At 36.4% G+C, this 20,050-nt stretch overlaps 1 protein-coding gene across 2 annotated transcripts in view; it reads right to left on the reverse strand.

The window, feature by feature from the left end:
* ATP8A1 (ATPase, aminophospholipid transporter (APLT), class I, type 8A, member 1) overlaps positions 1–20,050 on the reverse strand; it is a 110,177-nt gene that overhangs the window by 6,139 nt on the left and 83,988 nt on the right. For both annotated transcript variants that reach the window (XM_009884958.1, XM_009884959.1), the window contains exons 31-34: positions 17,576–17,632; positions 16,980–17,087; positions 3,012–3,100; positions 2,520–2,612 (exon numbers count right to left, since the gene is read on the reverse strand). In XM_009884958.1, coding sequence (XP_009883260.1) covers positions 2,520–2,612; positions 3,012–3,100; positions 16,980–17,087; positions 17,576–17,632 — 347 coding nt within the window. The remainder of the gene's footprint in view (positions 1–2,519; positions 2,613–3,011; positions 3,101–16,979; positions 17,088–17,575; positions 17,633–20,050) is intronic.

Here is a 20,050-nt window from a genome sequence, read left to right on the forward strand (position 1 = left end):
AATGTAAAAAGGTACTTCCAGAGCTACGCACACTAGAAAAATATTATTTGGTGCTGAAGAATACCCAGTAAGTTTGTAAAAGTAGTTGATCTTGCATGAAAAGCACTACAACTCAAGAATAAGAGAGTCTCATGTACATATTTAAAACACATGTAGAAGACACTTCTTACCAATTTAACTACTGACTCTGCACTGGTAACTAGTTAATCCAGGCTTCTGCAACTTAAGAGACTCAAAAATGTTTACAATCGTTCAATCAAATTTCTGAAGGTGCAAGTCAGTCAGTTCATCAGACCATTTCTTTAACAAAGAATACTTTCTCTATAAAGGGTGAAGTTTTGGCTCCTTTACCTAAATTAAGATATAAATTAAAAAAAATCATGGAGGGAATAAATCCTTAAGAGACACTAAGATGTCTAACATCCATTGATTTGTATGTTAGGTGAGTGCTTGTATACTTTATAGAATACAGACCTAAAAATAACTTTGTGGAGAAGGAACGGATCTAAGACAGACATTATAGCAGGTAACTAAACCACCTTCATGAAGCCCTCCTAATGATTTAAATGTGGGATAAAAAGATAATTTTAAAACTAGTGGTGAAAACACCAAGTTCCTCTTACCTAAGTAAGAAGGGATTTGGAAGACATTCTGTAGGATGAAGGAAAAGCATACTGCTTTGAGAATGGAAGTAAAAGTAGCTGAATTTGGGAATACAAGAGAAGTCTTGGGAACGCGAGTATGGAACACTAAGAAGGGACATTACCTTACTTTCTTGTACATCCACAAGATGTTCCCCTTTTAGCACTGTCTAGTACTAATGTCTGCTTTCTTTTCCGTAATTCATCCTTTTACAACTTTTGCTCTTTGCAAAAAAGCACACAGCATAGATTGCTTCTGGCTCAAAGCTCAGCACATTGATATATGAGTTGGTTAATTTGGAGGAAGATCTTGCCCTGAAGCTGCCTTAATGAGCAGTGCCACTGGAGAGAGAAGCATCCATAACAATCAATTTAGATCACATTTAAAGCACTGTTGGGTCTTGCAGTGATGAGGAAAAGTATGCTCAATGAAGGAATTGTCATCAACTAGGGGATTTTGCACTACTTCCAGTATAAAGCTGCTGCCACAAAGACAGCATATAGAACCTGATGGGAGATACTATACAGGTATATGCTCCTATGTAGGCCACCACATTAGACTAGGTGTTCCACAGGTGGTGGGATGAGCTTCCCGGCCTCACAGTATGTCCCCTGGTATTTGTCTATGGTACTAGTGAAGATAAACTCCACAAGAGACAAAAAATTCTTGTGAAAGTAATTTCTAGGAAAAGAAAGGAAAAGTAGGAGCAAACACACGAGCTGGATATTCCACCCATTAGAAATGGTGGTCATCACCTTGGTATCCAACGTAATTTGGTCTTAACCTGGTAAATCCTCGTAAACTGATTCCCACAGAACTGGAGGAGGGACACAGTAAGACTGAAGGAGAAAGGGAATTTAAGTATCTTTATGAACAAAAGGTGCTTCCTGAAAATTGAACCTACAATAAAAGAAGTGGCTGTTTGTGTTTTTTCTGGTCTCTTTCCATGCATACCTCAGCGGGAAAAATGCCTACTTGGCTAAGCCCTTTGCCATAAAGATACTAAAAAAACCAGCAGTCCAAAGGAAAGAAAGAACAGGAAAAATCAAGTATCAACACTTTTGGCTTTTTTTACACTTCACAAAACTCATGAAAATGAAGACAAGGAAAGAAAGCTCTAGCTCAGCCAAATGGCACTAATGAATTGGAAGGGGGGGAGAGGGGGGCTTTGTTATCATAGCAAGCGTTTGCTACGAGTTCGGATAGGGTTAAAAAGTCTTAAGTACTTTAGTGAGTGCACACCTTTACGCTGAGTTTAAACGTAGAAATTATCCAGTTGTTCAGTTTTACCTTCTCCCTTTTCAGATTACCTTCCTGACCCATGAAGGAGGATGTAACAAGGAAATTCTTGTGGAGTCTTTAAGTTTAGAGGTAAGAAATAATTTTGTCAAATTTGTTTGCTCTGAACTTGCATTAGACACAAAGACAGCTTGTTTTATTCAATTTCAGCAAATCCTAGACAGATTTTGCTGTTTTCCCCTATGCTACCAAAAAGGTTTAAAAATTATTCTTTTTTATTGTGCCTCGGCCCAATTAATAACTATACCAGTGTAGGATGCAGGTTTAAACTCACTTTGTATTAATTGTTAACACAGTCAGAAGTGACAATTAAAATTGTACAAGTTTGTTCTACACATAATAACTAGAAATGTATCAGTCAGCTACAAAGAAATACAGCAGTTAAAGCCCTTGGTAAAACCTATGTCGAAGTGTACGCAAAAGCATACGGGCTAAGTCAACTTGAAACCTTTTTACAGACGCGTTTTGTTTGTATGGATTTTGAAAAATAACCTTTTGTCTTTAAAACATGTATAAGACGAAAAATATTTAGCTTTTTTTTTTTTTTAAAGACAATGATCTACGGATTTTTACAGTACCTTTTGCCATGCACAACTGCCCCAGGATCCTCAGACTTTGCTTCCAACTCCTGAACTTCATCTACCAGTGTCTTAAAAGTAGCTCTCTTTACTCTGTAAGTAATACAAAATACTGCCAGATTTACTCTTCTTGAAAGTAAAAGAACAAATTGTTTTTACAGTTATATAAACATTCAATTTACAAATCCATTTTCCCAGATGACTTAAAATTAAGCTTTACAAGAAGAAATGTTAAAAAGCAAGTCTAAATAGTATATTCTATCAGCTGTTCTTGCAAATTAGATACAACAAATATTTATTAAAAATACATGACAATTATTGAAACATTGAAAATACTAAAAACACTTATAATAAAGTTTGTGCAAAACAAACAAAGTGAAAAATATTTTATATAATCAGCTGATCTTCATTTGCTTTTCTTATATTAGTAATTAGAACGCACATTTAAAAGTCAGTACTTTCTCCCGTAAACCTTGGCATTTCTGTACTCACACTTTGTACACTACATCAAAAAGTAAAGCTGTCATAGGAATACATAGAAGTCCCATCCAAAACACTCCAGAGCTGAACAGCATAGCTGCCTGGAGGAAAAAAAGCACAAAATGTGATGATATTATGACAAGGACTAGGAAAAAAACCTCAGAAATATCAATTACTTGGTTGAGGGTATCAAAACCAAATTGAAACGAACCATGCTAGACTCTGTAATGTGAACAAAAAAACCCAACTTTAACTCCTTTCTAAAATCCCCTGAGTCGCTATAGAAATCCAGTAGATAGTAAGTGCTAATTCATGTTAAGAAGCTGGTAGAAAGACCACACTGCTTAGCTCTTTGAGAGAGGGGGAATCTACCCCTCCACAACCCTGCTCTACACCACTATGCTGACCGTAGGCATTTCCATTAAAATCAGATTTATTGAAAATCCACCCCCCCCGCACAATCTTTGTCAATATATTAGGAGCACAATTTCTTATTTGCAATCATCCCTAACAGGATATAATGGTTCCTGACCCTTGATATGGATATTGGACACTGTTACAATCATTTTGCAATATTACTTGGATCAAAGTTATCTCCACCAAAACTCACTGTACCCCAGTTCCCACACTGCCACCGACTCCTGTTCAATGAACTGCTTAAAAATGAGAACTAAGAAAACAACTAATTACATAATTATGGAAGTATGCAACATATTGTTAAATGAACATCTAACATTAATGCATGGTGAAGTATTTGCAAATCAGATCATTGCTTTTAGCTGCACGTTTGCTTTTTTAAACACTGCTTCATATTAATACATAAGAATTTTTTCTGTCCATAACTGAACTTTGTCTGTAAACATACTAAAACACAAACTAAAAGCTAAAACACACTAAAAAGCCAAAACAAACATCAGAATGTACAGACATTAAAGGAAAAAAACCCAAACCTTAATCTACCCTTGTAATTCATGCCCAAGTATTGACATCGATTATATTATGGATGCAGAGAGTATGATAAATACTTAATGAAGTATATTACTGAAAGATTGTTTTGCAGTCAGTATTAAAAATACCTTTGTAAAGTAATTAGATTGCAGAGAGATTGAAAGTAACATTGCTACACAATGACACCTTTTCAAATCTTTTGCTTCGTTACTTGGAAACTAATTCTTTTCAAAGGTTAGACCTCAGTACATAACTAAAATAAACAAGCTGAAATTTTACTAATATTAATTAGCAGACAAACGCAAGTAGATTGCAGTAGCTAAAGCCTAATTTTGTAATGTGTATATATGAATATTTTAGAATTATACTTGATATGTTCATGTGTAAAACCAGAAGTGAGTTATTTTCAGAAAAAACGTATCATTCTCATATAGGTAAAAAGTTCTATTCACCTTGTTTTCATATCCAAATCCCTACTGACACTGATTCTTTGGAAAGCAATAGAACGAATTTGAACCGAAAATTTGGTATACTTTCCACAGCTATGTTAAAAGGACATAGATATTGCCCTGAGACTAGTAATTATTTCTGCCAACAGCTGTCAGCAAAGGTGCAAACACTGAGCAGTGACAGGTTCAAAAAAACCCCCACAATTCACATTTTCAATGGAGAAAAAAAAAATAGAAAATTTTGTATCAGGAAGTGGAGAAAATGTATTAGCACAGTCACTTTATAAGGAAAACATGACTTTTGACATACTTGATGAAATACTAATTTCCTAAACCAGCAGCTAATAGGAAATGTCCATCACAACTACATTTTGCAAAGTTGGTATAATTAAGTAGCGATTAGATAGATGAACTTTCCTAAAAAACAAGAAAAAGCATAAAATACACAACTTGAAGCAATTATGACTCTTACTTCCTATTATTAACATCATTTTTTAATTTATAAGAACACGGCAAAGAGCTGTGCTTGCGTTAGCCACCCTGTATTAAATGTCTGCTGGTGAAACAGCAAAAGTGATAATGTAGGTCTTAGGATGTTAATTCTGACCATTGTAATGCTAACTATGAATGAAGGAACAACTGGCGCCTACTATTCAGTCCATCCAGCCTTTGGCTTTACAAATGAACAACATGAATTGAGGAAAAAAAAAAAAGTTTTTCTGCGTCATATTTGAAAGCCTGTCAGATTTTTTTTTTTTCTTTTACAGAGTTAATCCAAACCTAAAAGATTTAAAGCCGACATTCGCATTAAAGACAGAGGGCCTCTTTGTATTTTTTGGACGAAGAGGGGAAAAAATAAAATCCCACAGAGGTATTTCCTTCCTTTCTGTACAAGAAAGCTCCCCCCTCACTCTGTAGAAAACATTTTTGTCTCTAACTTTTCACATCTCTCTACACATAGGCAGGTCATCTGGGAAATGGCAAACCAATCCTTTTCAGACAATGGCACTAACAGGAGCAGCCTGTTCTGGGGACGGACTCTGGCTGCCTCTGTTCGTGGTTTACAAATTGTTCCTAATGTGAGAGATTTGTGGTCCATGCCAAGTTTTCCCCCTTTAGGCCTTGTGAAACCAAATGGAATCTGCCACAAAAGTGGCTCCCAGGGGAATTCAGAAGTAATCCAAAATGAGCGCTGGGAAGCCTAGTTTATTGTAGGATTTACAAATCCTGCAGGGAGGATAAATAATTTGTCGTCTGTGGAGCTCATGCTCAATATTAGGACTTTCTAAAGTGAATTAACATTGCTCATTAAGTGCATTGTACAGATTTTTAGATAAGTTCTTATTTTTTTAAAAAAGAAAGAAAATGCTGCCCTTTCATGGCTTAGTGGCAGATTAGAAATCCTGGCTGCAAAACATTTTTAATGCACTAATGAAGATGTACTGTTAGAAAATTACATGCCAAAATGAACTGAGAATATTCCCTTTTTCTTCACTATGAAATATTCTATCGAAACAGCTAGCTTAGCTTTTAAAAATCCTTCTGAAAGTAAAGAAAAAATGATGAAAAGAATAGTAAAATTCTTGCTGCAGAAATGCTTTTCAGTTTATTTATTTCAGGTATCATCTATGTACGTGTCCTCCCCTTATAAACAGCAGAACTACTAAAATAATACCTCCTCAACACCAGCTGCAGTTTCTCCTCTCAACAACCTACAGAGACAACTTCATTGGTTTTAGATAACTGCGTTTGCCTTCATACGTGCCAAAGGACTTACTGTTGTAACATTTAAACAGATTTGCATTTAGCTGCCAGTGCGATGAAGTTCCAATAAGTGAGTTCTTGTAATGCCTCTAGTCTTTCTTTGCTATTTTTCATCTCATAGGTCCTATTAATTAAGAACTAAGTAGGAACTCGGCTTATTAGGTATGTCAAAAAGGGCGTCCCTCCATTTTCTGCAAATACATTTAAAAGAAAACAAAGCCTTACTGGCGTACATGACACAGTAAGAGGCACTGAAACAGAGGGAGTACCAGGCAGCCATGAAGCAGAGAACTGTGGATATCTGCAGGCAGAATCTAGAAGTTCTTACTTGAACAAATCTCCTGTGAGATGAGAAAAATGAGCAAGGATAGACTGAGAAACATGTCTTCCCTTTTCCCAAGCTCCTCTCATTTTCTTCAGCTAAGGATACTACGAGTCCATTGCAAGATCACCAATTTCCTCACTGCAGGTGGAATGTATCCCAGAGGCATAATTAAGATTCTGGTCTTAATTACATAACGGCAAATAATAAATATTATCAATAATAAAAACATATTAAAAAAAAAACTTAGAAACACAGACATGTACTATAAATCCTAAAGCTTCGTGAAGTACCTCTGTGGTGTCACAGAGTATATAAACACTAATGAAGCCAGACAGAGCAATACAGAGAATTAACTGAGACTTAGGCCTCCTCCTACAGATGTGTCCTTAGTTCAGTCCCTTGCTCTAATGAATATTTTAATATTCTAAGTATCCATTGGAAAAGACATCTGGCCTTTTCCTTTTCCTGATCCAGTAAATATTTGATTATTCTATACAAAGTGAAACAGAAGACGCAGCTTTCTGTTCAATTGCCCTTTGAGCAAAAGTATTACCCTGAAAGTTGCAAGGCACAGAGAAACTTAAATCTGGCTTCTGTGTAACATTCATTCTGGGTGAATGATCTAATATTTAACTGTTGGATAAACGGCTCTTTTAAAAACATAGGTGATAAGGGTCTAACTGTGGGAGGTAGTTCGGGTTTGTGAATCATCAGATTAGCACTTATCTCTAACCTCAATAAGGCATTTGAGCCCAGAAAGGGATGAAATGCAAGACTGCACCTTATTACATGTTCTTGTGACTAGCTTAGAGTGGTTGCTCATTTTCACTTTGCAAATTAAGTTCATAGGCATTTAATTCCTTCCTTGCATTTTCTGAAAGCCTAGGTTACCTCAATAGGTATTTCACATTTGGAAAAAACAAACAAACCAGCAATAAAGCACAGGGCCAGGAATAGCTCTTATGAAGAGAACTTACCAGTTCCCATCTCTGTTGACTTTAGGGGGAGAGAGTGATGGAAGTGCTTTCAAAGATAAAAAAGCCAGAAAAGAGTGAGGAAAAAAAAAAAAAAAGGCTTCACAATACATATGAATACCTGGAAAATTTCCTCAAAAAGCTGGAGAGGAGAATGACACACAAACAAAAAAGGCTTCCCTGAGAATTAGGAAGAGATGCAGGTTCTGTTAGCAAGTGTTTGGCTAACAAGGCTGTGCTATACTTTGAACTAACTAGAAAAAAAACAAACCAAAACACTTTAGAAACTTAGAGAGAATTAGCCACCTGGATGTGAAATTAGACAAGCTAGAAAACATTGGCAAGGTGAGATTTATCACACTCCTTTTAATCATGCCTGTAATCAGAGAACATCAGCTATTCTGCAAGAAAAGGCTAGACTGTCCTCTTTTGCCTCAGAGTAAAAGATTCACAGGGAAACCTGTCTGAGTTGATTCAAAGATGACATAAGAAATAGTATCTGGCAAAGGAGATGTCGAGCCACAATGAGCTGATGAGTTCTGGTGGTTCTACAAAGTTTGTTGCCAGGATGGGGGCTGTCTGCACTGCAATAGGTGTAACAGGAAGGAGTACAGGAAACATCGAGTTTCATAAAGAACTGAAGTAATTCCTCACTACTACGCATCAGGAGAGAAAGCTGCTATGGAGAAAGATGGCAGCTGAATATCATTAATCTTTTAGGTGTCATTGTATGCACAACTGCAACAGGAATGTGTACCAAATTTGATTCATAACATTTTAAACAGGAAAAACGTGTAAGTTTTGTTTATAACGGAGATTGGCAATAATACACTGAGGGAAAGAATTCAGTTAAATGCCTATACCAGGAAAAGACTAATCAATAAAAAAGACGACTATTAGAATGGTAATACTACCGAGACAGACCATCATAAGCAGGAAAGGTAAATTTGGTAGTTCAAAGATCAGCTCTGCTGTTTCTGTTTGCACGTGTGCAGTTAAAGAACAAGAATGGGAATGTAACTATTGAATATGGAATAGGATCTTTGAAGTATATCTGGGAATAGCAGAACTCTGGCTAACAAATATCTAGTACTGGACTAAGTACAATTAAAGTGTGAAGGTCTAAGGATTCAGAATGGAAACTACCTAATGGGAAATCAATGGGAAAAGAAAACCCCCTTGTGAAAATATTCTGGATTCCTGAAGTGAAAGACTAAAAGCAAACTTTGTATTTAAAAAACTGAATACGGTGAAGTATGTTAGTATCAGAATAGTAACATAATTTTAGGCTCCCAGGTGAGGACAGATGACTAAAACAGGTATGCGTTATGGGATCAATTCTGATTCACTTCAAAAAACCTTCAATAAATCATTCAGTTCTTCGATGAAGTAGTAATATTCCCCACAAACATACATTGAAACATTTTATTTCTCTGAACAAGAGGTTCTCATAGGTATAGAGGGGAAGACAAATACAGATCACTGATTATTGTTTTGTAAAGACCCACAGGTCTGTAAAAGACAAGCTGGGAAAAAACTTGGAGGAAGATGAAAATGTGCTAAAAATCTGGGAAAATTCCTATAGGGGCCTTTTGCTGAGAATGGCCTTGAAAAAGTTTTGGAATACGATGGAAGACCCTAGCTTTTGCTGTTTAATTATTTCAATGTTCTTGAAAGCTATTTCAAACATGCTCTGTAAATAGGCAATAGTCCCTCACTGAAAATTTACTACAGCAATTACTCCCCCCAAAACGAAGACCCAGAATTTTGGATAATATTTTAATCCAGATTGTAATAAGCAGTGAAACAGGAAAAAAATAAAAAACTTACTGGCTAAGTCAGCATAATTACCCCAGACATTAGCCACTGCTATCTTCCACAAGTTTTGCAATAATGAAGTGAGAATTAAGAGACTTCAGGATTTGTTTACTATGTAGGGCTCAAGGCAATTTTTAGAAATACAGATTGTCAACTGAGTTATCTGACAGGTTCCCTTAAAAGCACAGCACAGTACTTCTGTTGTTTCATTGAAGAACTAAACAGAATCAGTACTTTTCAAATTTTAGGGGCATTATTTATAAATCCCCCTGCTAATATTTAGGGAAAGCACCATAGCAATTTTCTTGAATATACAACCATTTAAATTTATTTATTATGCTGTATTCTGCAAAAGTTGTTAAAACAACCCTTGTCTGCTTTTAAAAATCCAAGAGACAACTATCCATCAACAGCACCCTTTACAGCTGGAGGCACAAGGCAGCAAGGCATAAGCCATATAGGATCTTCATAGAGAAGCTGTTGATGGATGGTCTGGAAGAACAGTGAGGTAGATGGAAAACTGGCTAATGGCCAGGTCCAGAGTGTGGTGATCAGTGGGACAAATTCTAGCTGGAGGCCAGTAACGAACAGCATACCTCAGGGTTCAATACTGTGGTCCAGTCCGGTTTAACATCATCATTAAAGATCTGTATGAGGGGGCAGAGTGTAGGAAGTTTGCTAATGACACAAAACCGGGAGAAGTGGCAGATGCACGAGAGGCTTGTGTTGCCATCCAGAGAGACCTCAACAGGCTGGAGAAATGGGGTGACAGGAACCTCATGAAGTTCAACAAGGAGAAGTGCAACCCCCTGCACCAGTTTATGGTGGGGGCCACTCAGCTGGTAAGCAGCTTTGCAGAAAAGGACTTGGGGGTCCTGGTGAACAACAGATTGAGCATGAGCCAGCAATGCACCCTTGTGGCAAAGGTGGTGAATGGTATCTTTGGCTTCATTAAACAAAGTATTGCCAGCAGAGGTCGAGGGGGGTCACCTCTAGTAAGCACTGATGAGGTCACAGCCGGAGAAGTGTCCAGTTCTGGGCTCCCCCATACAAGAGGCATGGACATACTGGAGAGAGTCCAAGGAAGGGTCATGAAGATGATGAAGGGCCTGGAGCATCTCTCATACAAAAGGAAAGAGTTGGGACTATCTAGCCTAGAGAACAGAAGGCTCAGGGGGGATCTTATCAATGGAGGTAGATTCCTGAAGGGAGGGTGTACAGATGAAGGCTGTTTCCAGTAGTGCCCTACGACAGGACAAGAGGCAATGAGGACAAACTGAAACACAGGAGGCTCCATCTGGACATAAGGACATACTTTTTTTTTTTTTACTGTGAGGATGACTGAACACTGACACAAGTTGTCCAGAGAGGCTTTGGAGTCTCCATCCCTGGTGACATTCAAAAGCCATCTGGACATGGTCCTGGGCACCTTTCTCTAGGTGTTGGGGGGGTTTGGACTGGATGACCTCCAGAGGTCCATTTGAACCTCAACCATTCTATGATTGTACGCTAGCCTGAATACTGTCTTTGCTCTCCATTAGACTAAAACAAATTCCCCCTTTCAGATCACACTTTAGACAAACATCTCTCCAGAGAAGACCTGTTCATTACAGACTGAAGTATCTGGACAACTACATTTGTAAAAAGCTAGTGGGTTTTGTTTGATTGTGTGTGTGTGTGTTAAAAAAAAAAAAAATCAGTTAGGGGATTAAAGGATGTATATCTATTATTTTAACAAGCACAATTCCATATAAGCAGGTTATGTGGAATAATACAGAGGTAAGCACTATTCAAGAAACCGTTAATATAGTATATTCTAATGCATCTTTCCTACATGGTGTAGCTAATCATCCAACAAGGAATATTACTGTTTTTCACAGAGATTCTGCAAACCTCAATCATATGATCTAAAATTCTGTACAATACATGCTTGTTCCTTAACTTCAATTTCCGTCAGTAATTTTATAGGTCCCCTGGGTCAGACAGAGCAGAAACAGATGGTGCTCTGGAGAACTTTACAGTGCATTATCTACAGTAACACAGTAAATTAAGAAGTTCTGCAGATACTGAACTTTTGCTTTTAATCTCAATGTTGTACTTCTTATTCCAGTACGTGTTATAATTTTAAGCTAATTTATTAATCAGACAGGTGTATAAAGAGGCCTAACAACTCAGAGCACACAACAGTAACAAACCCAAAAGAGTCAGGAGTTGTACTAGTATGAAATGTACAACGGGCTGGCTTATTTTTCCCTCCTCCCCAGTTTGGTTTTCAACTCAAACCACAGCCATATTTATTCAAGAAGGAGATAACTATACTGGTCTAGAAATGTATCTATTTTATAATTTTGAAAATCAATCTGCTTTGTTAAAGTGGCATTAAAAAGAAAAGTAGCCTTTTGAAGTGCAAGGATGGAAGCATTAACGGAAAGGTTCGAGCAGCTTTACAGTCTACTCACACATGAATGACAGCTGTTCTCATTAGGGTGATAAGTTACAGAAACTTCATTAGTTAATGCAATTATTGCCACAGAACTACATAGATATAAAACCATATAACAATTTAATCATAGCATCATGTATTTCTTTCAAGTGGGTATAATGCACAATATGACAAAACATGGACAACAGGACATGTCTCCTGGTAATTCACTGGATTTTTCAGCATCACAGTTTTCTGTGTATTGGAGAGATTGTAGAATTGTAATGTAGACGCAATGTAGAATTACATCTACAAAGTAAATACCTCATCAAATATGAAGAGAGTTGGCATTTACTTTTAGATATTTATGAAAACCACATGTGGTTTAAACTGAGAAAATAATATGATTTGTTTAAAAAATATTGAAAGTATACTTCACTTAGTCTCTTTGATAATGCTACACATAAAAGCATCAACTTCAGTTACATCAATGTAGTACAGAAAGACACATTCAGTTGATTTACTCAGGTCTGGAATGAAAATGTTCTTCTAGTCTGTAGTGGCACCTTTTTTGAAATTAAATGGAGCTTTTTTCATGTAATAGGTCAAAACAGCTGTCCTGTGGTATGACCCACTTCTCCATAACCATGTTAAATCTAACCAAAAAATGCCTACAAAGAAGTACTTTTTTTTTTTTCTTTCTTTCTTATGCATTTATACTTACAAGCACAACCTTTACAGGTAAAATATTACAGAAATAACCTGCAAGGCTAGTTGTTCAGATGCTTCCAGACTAGCCAGTACTGACAGGCAACAGATGTGGGAATAAACACTGTACTGTAATAAGGACTATGTTGAGACTGCAAAGTTGTTATAAAATCACTGAAAACTTTTGAAATGTTTTCTGTATATCTCTGACACACTGTGCATCAAGTTCCCTCCAAGAGAAATAATGTTTTCTTACTACTACCAAAATCCTCCTGGTAGAAAATGTATTTTAACACTTTGCTATAAGCAGATAGAACTTGAATTCTTAGTATTTTAGGATCTCTGTCTAAGACTAGAAGAATATAGTCCCTAATTCTTAGAATAAACCCGAGAGTTTTTTTTTTTTTTAAATTAATGAGTCTAAAGTACGAACAAAAATAAGAAGAAAGTAAATAACTTCAGCTTAATTAATGATAAAAATCATCAGTATTGTTTCAGACTACTAAAAGACTCATAACTTAAAGCTGATCTGATACAGTACCTGAACTAGCCATAGATACTATATAATTAACTGCTTAGGTTATCATCCCTTTTTTATCACATATCCTTCTTCAGTTTTATAGCCTCTTTTTCCATTTTCTTGTGCTTCATAAAGCCTGTTGTTTCTCTCACATTTTTCATCCATTTTTCCTTCTAGCCCGTGTCTGCAGAAAGACAATGTTGAACTGACAGTTTTCATCTGAACATCATCAATAAGGGAAAAGTTTTCTTCACCAGGGACTTTTTTTTTTTTTTAAACTGGAACAGAAACTGTTTTAAGGTTGTCAAAATGTAACTGGTTTCTTGTTTGACTGTTGATTCTAAGGTTTTGTCAGAATTTTACTAAAGAAATGTTTTAGCTAGTATCACCCAGATGCTTGTTGCCAATCTCTAACAGATATCAGCTCTATAACTACCAGTTATTCATACCAGGAGAACACTTGTGCCAGGATACCTCTGCTTACGTCAGCCAGAAGCCACCTTTCAACTCTTCTGGTGCACTACCTGTTTGGCAGCCTAGTTACCACTGGTTATAGGACATAGGAGTACTGTGTCATGCAGAGCCATCTAGTTCCCACGCTGTGAGGAACAATACTGTACAGTTGGGAGGAGCTGGTCCAGTGTGGGAGTAGCAATCTCGAAAGACCAGAAAACAAAGGTCTTGATGCCAGAACTGCCTCAGCATTCTAGATCATCAGGGCATTTTGGATCAAAGGGGTCTTTGTTTGGCTTATTTGGGAAAACTTCGAGCAAAAGAGAGAGAACGAAAAATACGTTTGATTACAATATTAAAAACATGTCAAAGAAGGGGGGTAGTGGCTTACACAATGAGCAAAACTGCTGGCACTCTGTCAGAAAGTCATAATTTTTCATTTCACTGTATTTTCTTTTAGAGCACAGCATTCTACAGTCTTCCCGTCTGTATTACTAACATACAGCAACACATATGTAAAAGCCAACTTTAATTATCTTCTCTACAATTGGAATAATACGCAAAACGATGGAAACAGAATTAGTGTAAAAAGCAAGGAAAACTTGCAAAAATATGTGACATGCTTGTCTCTTTGTTCAGTAAGTTACTGGGTAATGCTCTGATACTAAAAGATGAACACAAACCAACAATTCTTATGATTTAACTTTGGGCTGCTAGCTTCAGTGCTCCAGCGTAAGAGTTTCAAAATATTTAGATGAAACCTTTCCTCTGCATCCAATGAATGATTTTTCCATCAGGTCCATATGCTTTTTCTCTCCCTTTCAAGAGCATTAGTATTTTATTTTCTTGGAATAGAACCAGCAATAAGCAGCACAGACCACATTATTTTCATGACATTAATATGAAGAAGTTAGCCTGAATCCTTATTAGAGTGTTTCAGTAGGTTCTTTACTGTCTGAAAGAAGCCATGAAACAGATGTTTGTAGAAGACAGGTATCATCATCTAGTTAGGACTGAATGGCTGGATGAATATTGTATCAAGAATACTGACTGGTAAGACTACCAACCTACTAGGGTAGAACTCTTGTTACCAGCTCTAAGGAACTGCAAGAGAACACATTTAAACTTTGTAAGGATTGCAGTTGGTAAAATCTCCTTATAATTCTACAGTTTATTAAAACCAGGGCATTTTTATTGAACACATTTAGAAAAAAACCCTGAAAAATCCCCTTCAGCATAATTTATCAGATCAGGCCAAGGCAACACAGACACAAAGCTACGGAAGTATAGGTCAGCTTTTGACTTGTTCATTTAATTTCTGCCAAACGTACTTGGATGAAGCCTTCAAGTCTGACTTGCACATTTGAAGAAATTAGACAAGCAGTATTTGCACAGGCAAGCAGAGATGTCCATATGGATTTGTTTCTATCACACCACAATCTTTTCCACAGTTAAATTTGTGAATCTTTGAGTTTGAATACTTATGGAAGGCCTGGACTTGCTTCAGAGAAACCCAGTGAATTCTGCCCTGCCAGAGACCACCCGGTCAGTGAGGGGGCTTCCAGGAGAGCATAAAAAAATCCTGCTTCCAATCTGAGCCGCAGTATTCGTCAACAGGACTTTTAGCCACAGAGAGTTCAGCTCAAAAAGCTAGACCAGAGCTTTTAAAATAAGCTCTTATGGTCCATGAGATGTTTAGGAGACTTCACTTTCATGTTAAAGACTTCTAACTATATTCTTAGACAGAAAACAAAAAAACCAAAACAAAACAACCTCACCCAAAACCACCTCCTCAAACAACTGCATACACCTACACACATCTAAAGCTACTACATACATATACATGCATAAGCAAACACACTAACAAAATATGACTGTCCTTTTGAAGTACAGATAGTTTTATCACAATAAATAAATGAATTTGGGTTCGTAAGTCAGACTACTTTGATGTCATGTTGAATTCAAACCACAAGAGTATTTACTTTTGTTGACAGCTACATCTCTTTACAAACAACTGTTTTTCCATGTTTGTAGGAATTACATTCCCTTCAAAAACATCTTTTGCTCACAATAACCTCAGAGACTGAACATGTACTAAGTAAAATATTCTGTTATTTCAACAGTGAAATGGCCGTCTTTATGTCATACCAAGTATAACAACACATTGTGCTGCTCCCACTGTGCTTATTACTGTAAAAGTTCTTCTGTCTTAAAGAAAAACGTATAAAGTTTTCACAAAATCTCTAAAACCAACAAATTCCAAAACCATTCTATTTCTTCTATAAAATAGTGTTTATGAAGAAAAATGCTTCAGTATGATAGCTTCAATTACTTTAATTTAGGATAATGTACATAATTCATTTTGAGTAGTGGAGGCAACATGGTAATGTACAAAATATACACGTATACATGGGTAAGAGGTTATAACAGAGACGAAAACCAGCAAGAAATTGCATAATTTCAAATTCATTTTTTTCTTAGATGTCCAAGTACTTACGTTAATTCCTTGTGCTTGCCATTAAAATGTAGTAGTTACATAAATGCCTATATAGTAATTTTCCCATAACTGCTTATATGTAGGAGGTGAGACTTATGGGTCTGAATTACCTCCAAGTGAGGGAGAGATATGCACCTAGATTTCCCACATCCTGCATGAGTTTTTAAATTGCTGAATTATATCACAGAGGTGGAGTTAAAGGCACTTGCTCTTTTACTGGTGTAAGGCTTGATTTAGTTGATATGCTTTCATAACCATTAGAAAAGCATCTTTCTGAAACAAGCAGGTATTCTCAGTTTCCGATTCCCACTGAGACTGCACACTGAGCTTCTCAGCTCAGGAGGTACGGGCCATGGCCAGAAGCAAACATTAGTATCTGGGAAATTAATACTAAACTTCAGATGTTTCTGGAACTGAGTAGTTTTGAGATTTTGGGACTGAAGTCCCAATTAGATCTGCACAGGCAGCAATTAAGCATCTTTTATGGATTCAGTCCTATTTACAATATTTAGAGCAGGTTTACACAAATGGGATAATAAATGGAAGAAAAAGCAGTAGTTACTGTCAAAAGATTAAAGATACAGTACAGTAATGCCTTACAAGCAGCACATTAATAGAAAAGTTTGCATGACAAGCAGCTGCTCTTGCAATATTATGGCACCTCAATTTTTTCAGGCATTTTACAGTTTCAAATACTTAGCAAATTTGTAAAACTGAACATGAAAAAACAGCCTTAACCAATGCACTACTTGTGCTAGCTCATTATAAAAAAACCTCCAGCCAAATAAGCACTGTCATTCTGAGTTCTGAATTTGTTAAGACTTCTCTTTAGAAAACTAAAACTTAACAAAGAACTGCAAAGCAGCTTACCTGTCTTACTTACCAGACAATACAATCACAGCCTTAGTTGAGCTCCATTTTCACAAGAGTAAAATTTCATTCTGTTTTAAATAAACATGGCTACCACATTGAAGGTATAAAAGAAGGAACCCTTTTATGCACCCCTAGTTAGCAGAAGGATCCAATAAAAATTAGACCTGTACTACAGACTAAAAGAATATTCATTGCACACATTTGAATATTAATTAAAATATAGTTTTACCTCTCCTGACATATCAGGTGCCATCGGAATGACTGGCCACAAAGAAGAGTAGATTCCAAAAAACACTACCCAAAGTGCTATGCTGCCCCAAATAGCTATATGGCTGAACTGTTAAAACAAACAAAAAAAAAGAAAACAGAACAATTATCACACATGCATTATGACTTAAAAAAAAAATAATCTTTGCTACTTAGTATTTACAATGTAATTCCGATATATTGGATGACATTTCTGTGCCTTGTAGTATTTTAACTTTGCTACTTCAGTTAGCTATTTCTTAAAGAAAGATAGTACTTTCAGCAATATTACTACATTTTAAGCCCATGTAAGTTAAATTACAATCAGTTCAGAGTAAATGGATTTTTCTAGTTTAAAGACTACTTTAAGCCATATTCTAGTGTCCTCTACTTTAATATTAAGTGGGGTTTTTTTTATGTGGATATTCTCTTTCCACACAGTAACCACAGTTTAGTTTGATACTGTGGGGTGGGCTGACAAATTGTAAGGGTTTAATATAATAAATAAGAAAACAATACAACTACTGATCCATCATATTTTACAGAACACTTGAGAATACGGTAAAGACATTTGCTTACCAAAGTCCAATAAGAGGTCTCTAATCCAGCCTTCAAACACACAGTTAGAACCACAAACTTAAAGAAAGAGAGAGAGAGTTCTTATTTAACATGGGAATCTTACTTAATATACAGAATTGATTAGTCTCGTTAAAATTTCAGGAGAACAGAAGAAAGAGTTTAATGGTTTTCATACTTCATGTTTACTTGCACAAATGAAATAAGGGAAAGGATAATCAGCCTCTTAAATTTAAATGTGAGTTTTGTAATAATACTCAACAAAGCACTGTGTGAGTCAATGCACCCAGCTGTGTAATATGATCCCAACCAAAGATTGTACCGCAGCAGACAAGCATTTCTATGGACCTGCAGGAGCTATGGAAGAACCCGTCCACTTTAAGAGAATCTGCTCCCCCCAAAAATGTAGGGCTCTCAGCAGCCCCAAAGAGAAATTCTGTTAGACCATAGGCTAGCTGAAGTTTTCCTCTTATTTTTGGTGTGTGTGCTTAGATCTGAAGCTTAAGAGCCCCTTCAAAATGACCACAGTAAAATGCCACTAGAGGATTTAAAAATACACCCCAGTAATAAGCTAGTACACTAAGAATTATTAGCTTCCATTAATAATCTCCACTCATTTGATTTGGAAAACCCTTATTTTGTATAGAAGTCTTAAATATTTCCCTTGCCTCACTCCTAGAACTCTGCAAGTCTGGCTCTTACTGAGTCATTAGCTCCTTTATCAATGATATTTTGGTTACGCAGAAAGGGTTGTGAAAAGTGTAGTCCACTTCAGTGGCTGACCCCCTAGTTATGGAAAGGATGACTACTCCTTTCTACGTGAAGACAGATTTAGAAGATCTAGATGCTGGTCTGAAAACTTGCAATTGATCAAACTTATGCTAGTCTAAATTAAAAAAAAAAAAGTTTTGTTTACTTCATTAATACTTTGTTAGTAATTGAATTACCTTTGCCAAACCCTGAAAAGCCAAAGAGTTAAATGCTGGCAGCCAAGACCTATGTTCTGCATACAAAATAACACATTGAATGAGTCTGTTACGTCATTTTCATTCTTCCCTCAAACTTTTCTTATCTTTACTCCTTTTATGGAGCAGTCTCTGAAAACATCATGTTATTGTCCTGTAGGACATACTCCATTTTAGGTTAGAGCTGAGCAGTAGTAGAAAGTTTATAATCCCGCAGCAAGGACTAGTTGATTCAGGAAAACTGTTTATCTCCTCCTTTTGAAATTCACACAAGTTTTCTGTTTAGCAAAGAAATAGTTACTACATTTTGTAACTCACATGTGAACATATACCATAAGTTTTGCTTTATGTGCAATCTGAAGAACATGAGGCTGAAAAAGAGAGTCACAAAGACATCGCTCCAACTGTAACACCTATAGTTTAAACTCGAGTTTGTTGGCCAGGTTGGCAGCAATGATGTGAGTCAGTTTGTCTGTGGTTGAACTTCAAGGAGCCTCAGAAACTCAGAAGAGATTTACTTCAATCAGAAGTGGAAAATAACTGGTTAAATATATTTGACAAGACTTCCACTATGTCTGGTGCACAGAAGGATACGAATCCTGCCAGAAAGCTTTTGCCCTAGCTATAAGTTTATGCTTTTAATTCTGGAATCTCCTAAACTACTGCTGCATTATTAAGGAAAAAAAAAAATATATAAAAAAAATCACAGTGCCACAATATGCTTGTCTAAAACATGTGTGAAATCAAATTAGAAGAAAATTAAGGACCATGATGAGTGTTATAATTTACTTATTCTATCCAGTTCTGGTGCTATGTTTGGATGAGTGAAAAAAATGAATTATGAAAAAAAAATGCTTCTCATCTGGAACACTTGCTTGTTACTTTTGAGTCAGTTGTAAGAAAAGAAAACATCATTCTTTAGGATCAGATCAAGAATGCTCATTGCACAGACAAAATGTATCCACAAAACAAACACTGCAGGTTCTCTATTAAAGGAGACAGACTGTGAATATACACCCTCCTTGCATCTTAACTGGTTCCCCTGGCAAAGTTACCAACTACGCAAAGTGGTTTACTTAAGTATTTGGGTTTTATTGCTCCCTCCTCCCCTTGATCCAAACTAACAATAGCTCACTGAATCTTACCCAGAGAACAAGAAATCAGACTGGTATTCTGTATAAAGCACTGAGCTTTTATTTTAAAAGACCCCTCAAGAATGTTCGCGCAAATGTTCTCATGGCACTCTACTCCTATTTGAAATTTATGTTTGAAGAAATAATTCCATGACATGATATGAATCAGTGCACATTCCTGACTTTCTTTATGGATCCAAAGAAACTGTATTAATTTCTGCATCCCTTTGCTATTAGTTTTTGCACAAGTAGTTAATGTAGACTTCCTAAAAACATATTAAAAGCAGTGGGAAGAATGAGAAGTACCTTAGCCTTATAATTTTGAGATTTCAAGACAATGACTGACAACTGTCAGTGCATATCACTTCACAAGCACAGAT

Source organism: Charadrius vociferus, unplaced genomic scaffold, assembly GCF_000708025.1.
Source record: "Charadrius vociferus isolate BGI_N301 unplaced genomic scaffold, ASM70802v2 scaffold134, whole genome shotgun sequence".
In the NCBI taxonomy this organism is placed as follows: Eukaryota; Metazoa; Chordata; class Aves; order Charadriiformes; family Charadriidae; genus Charadrius; species Charadrius vociferus.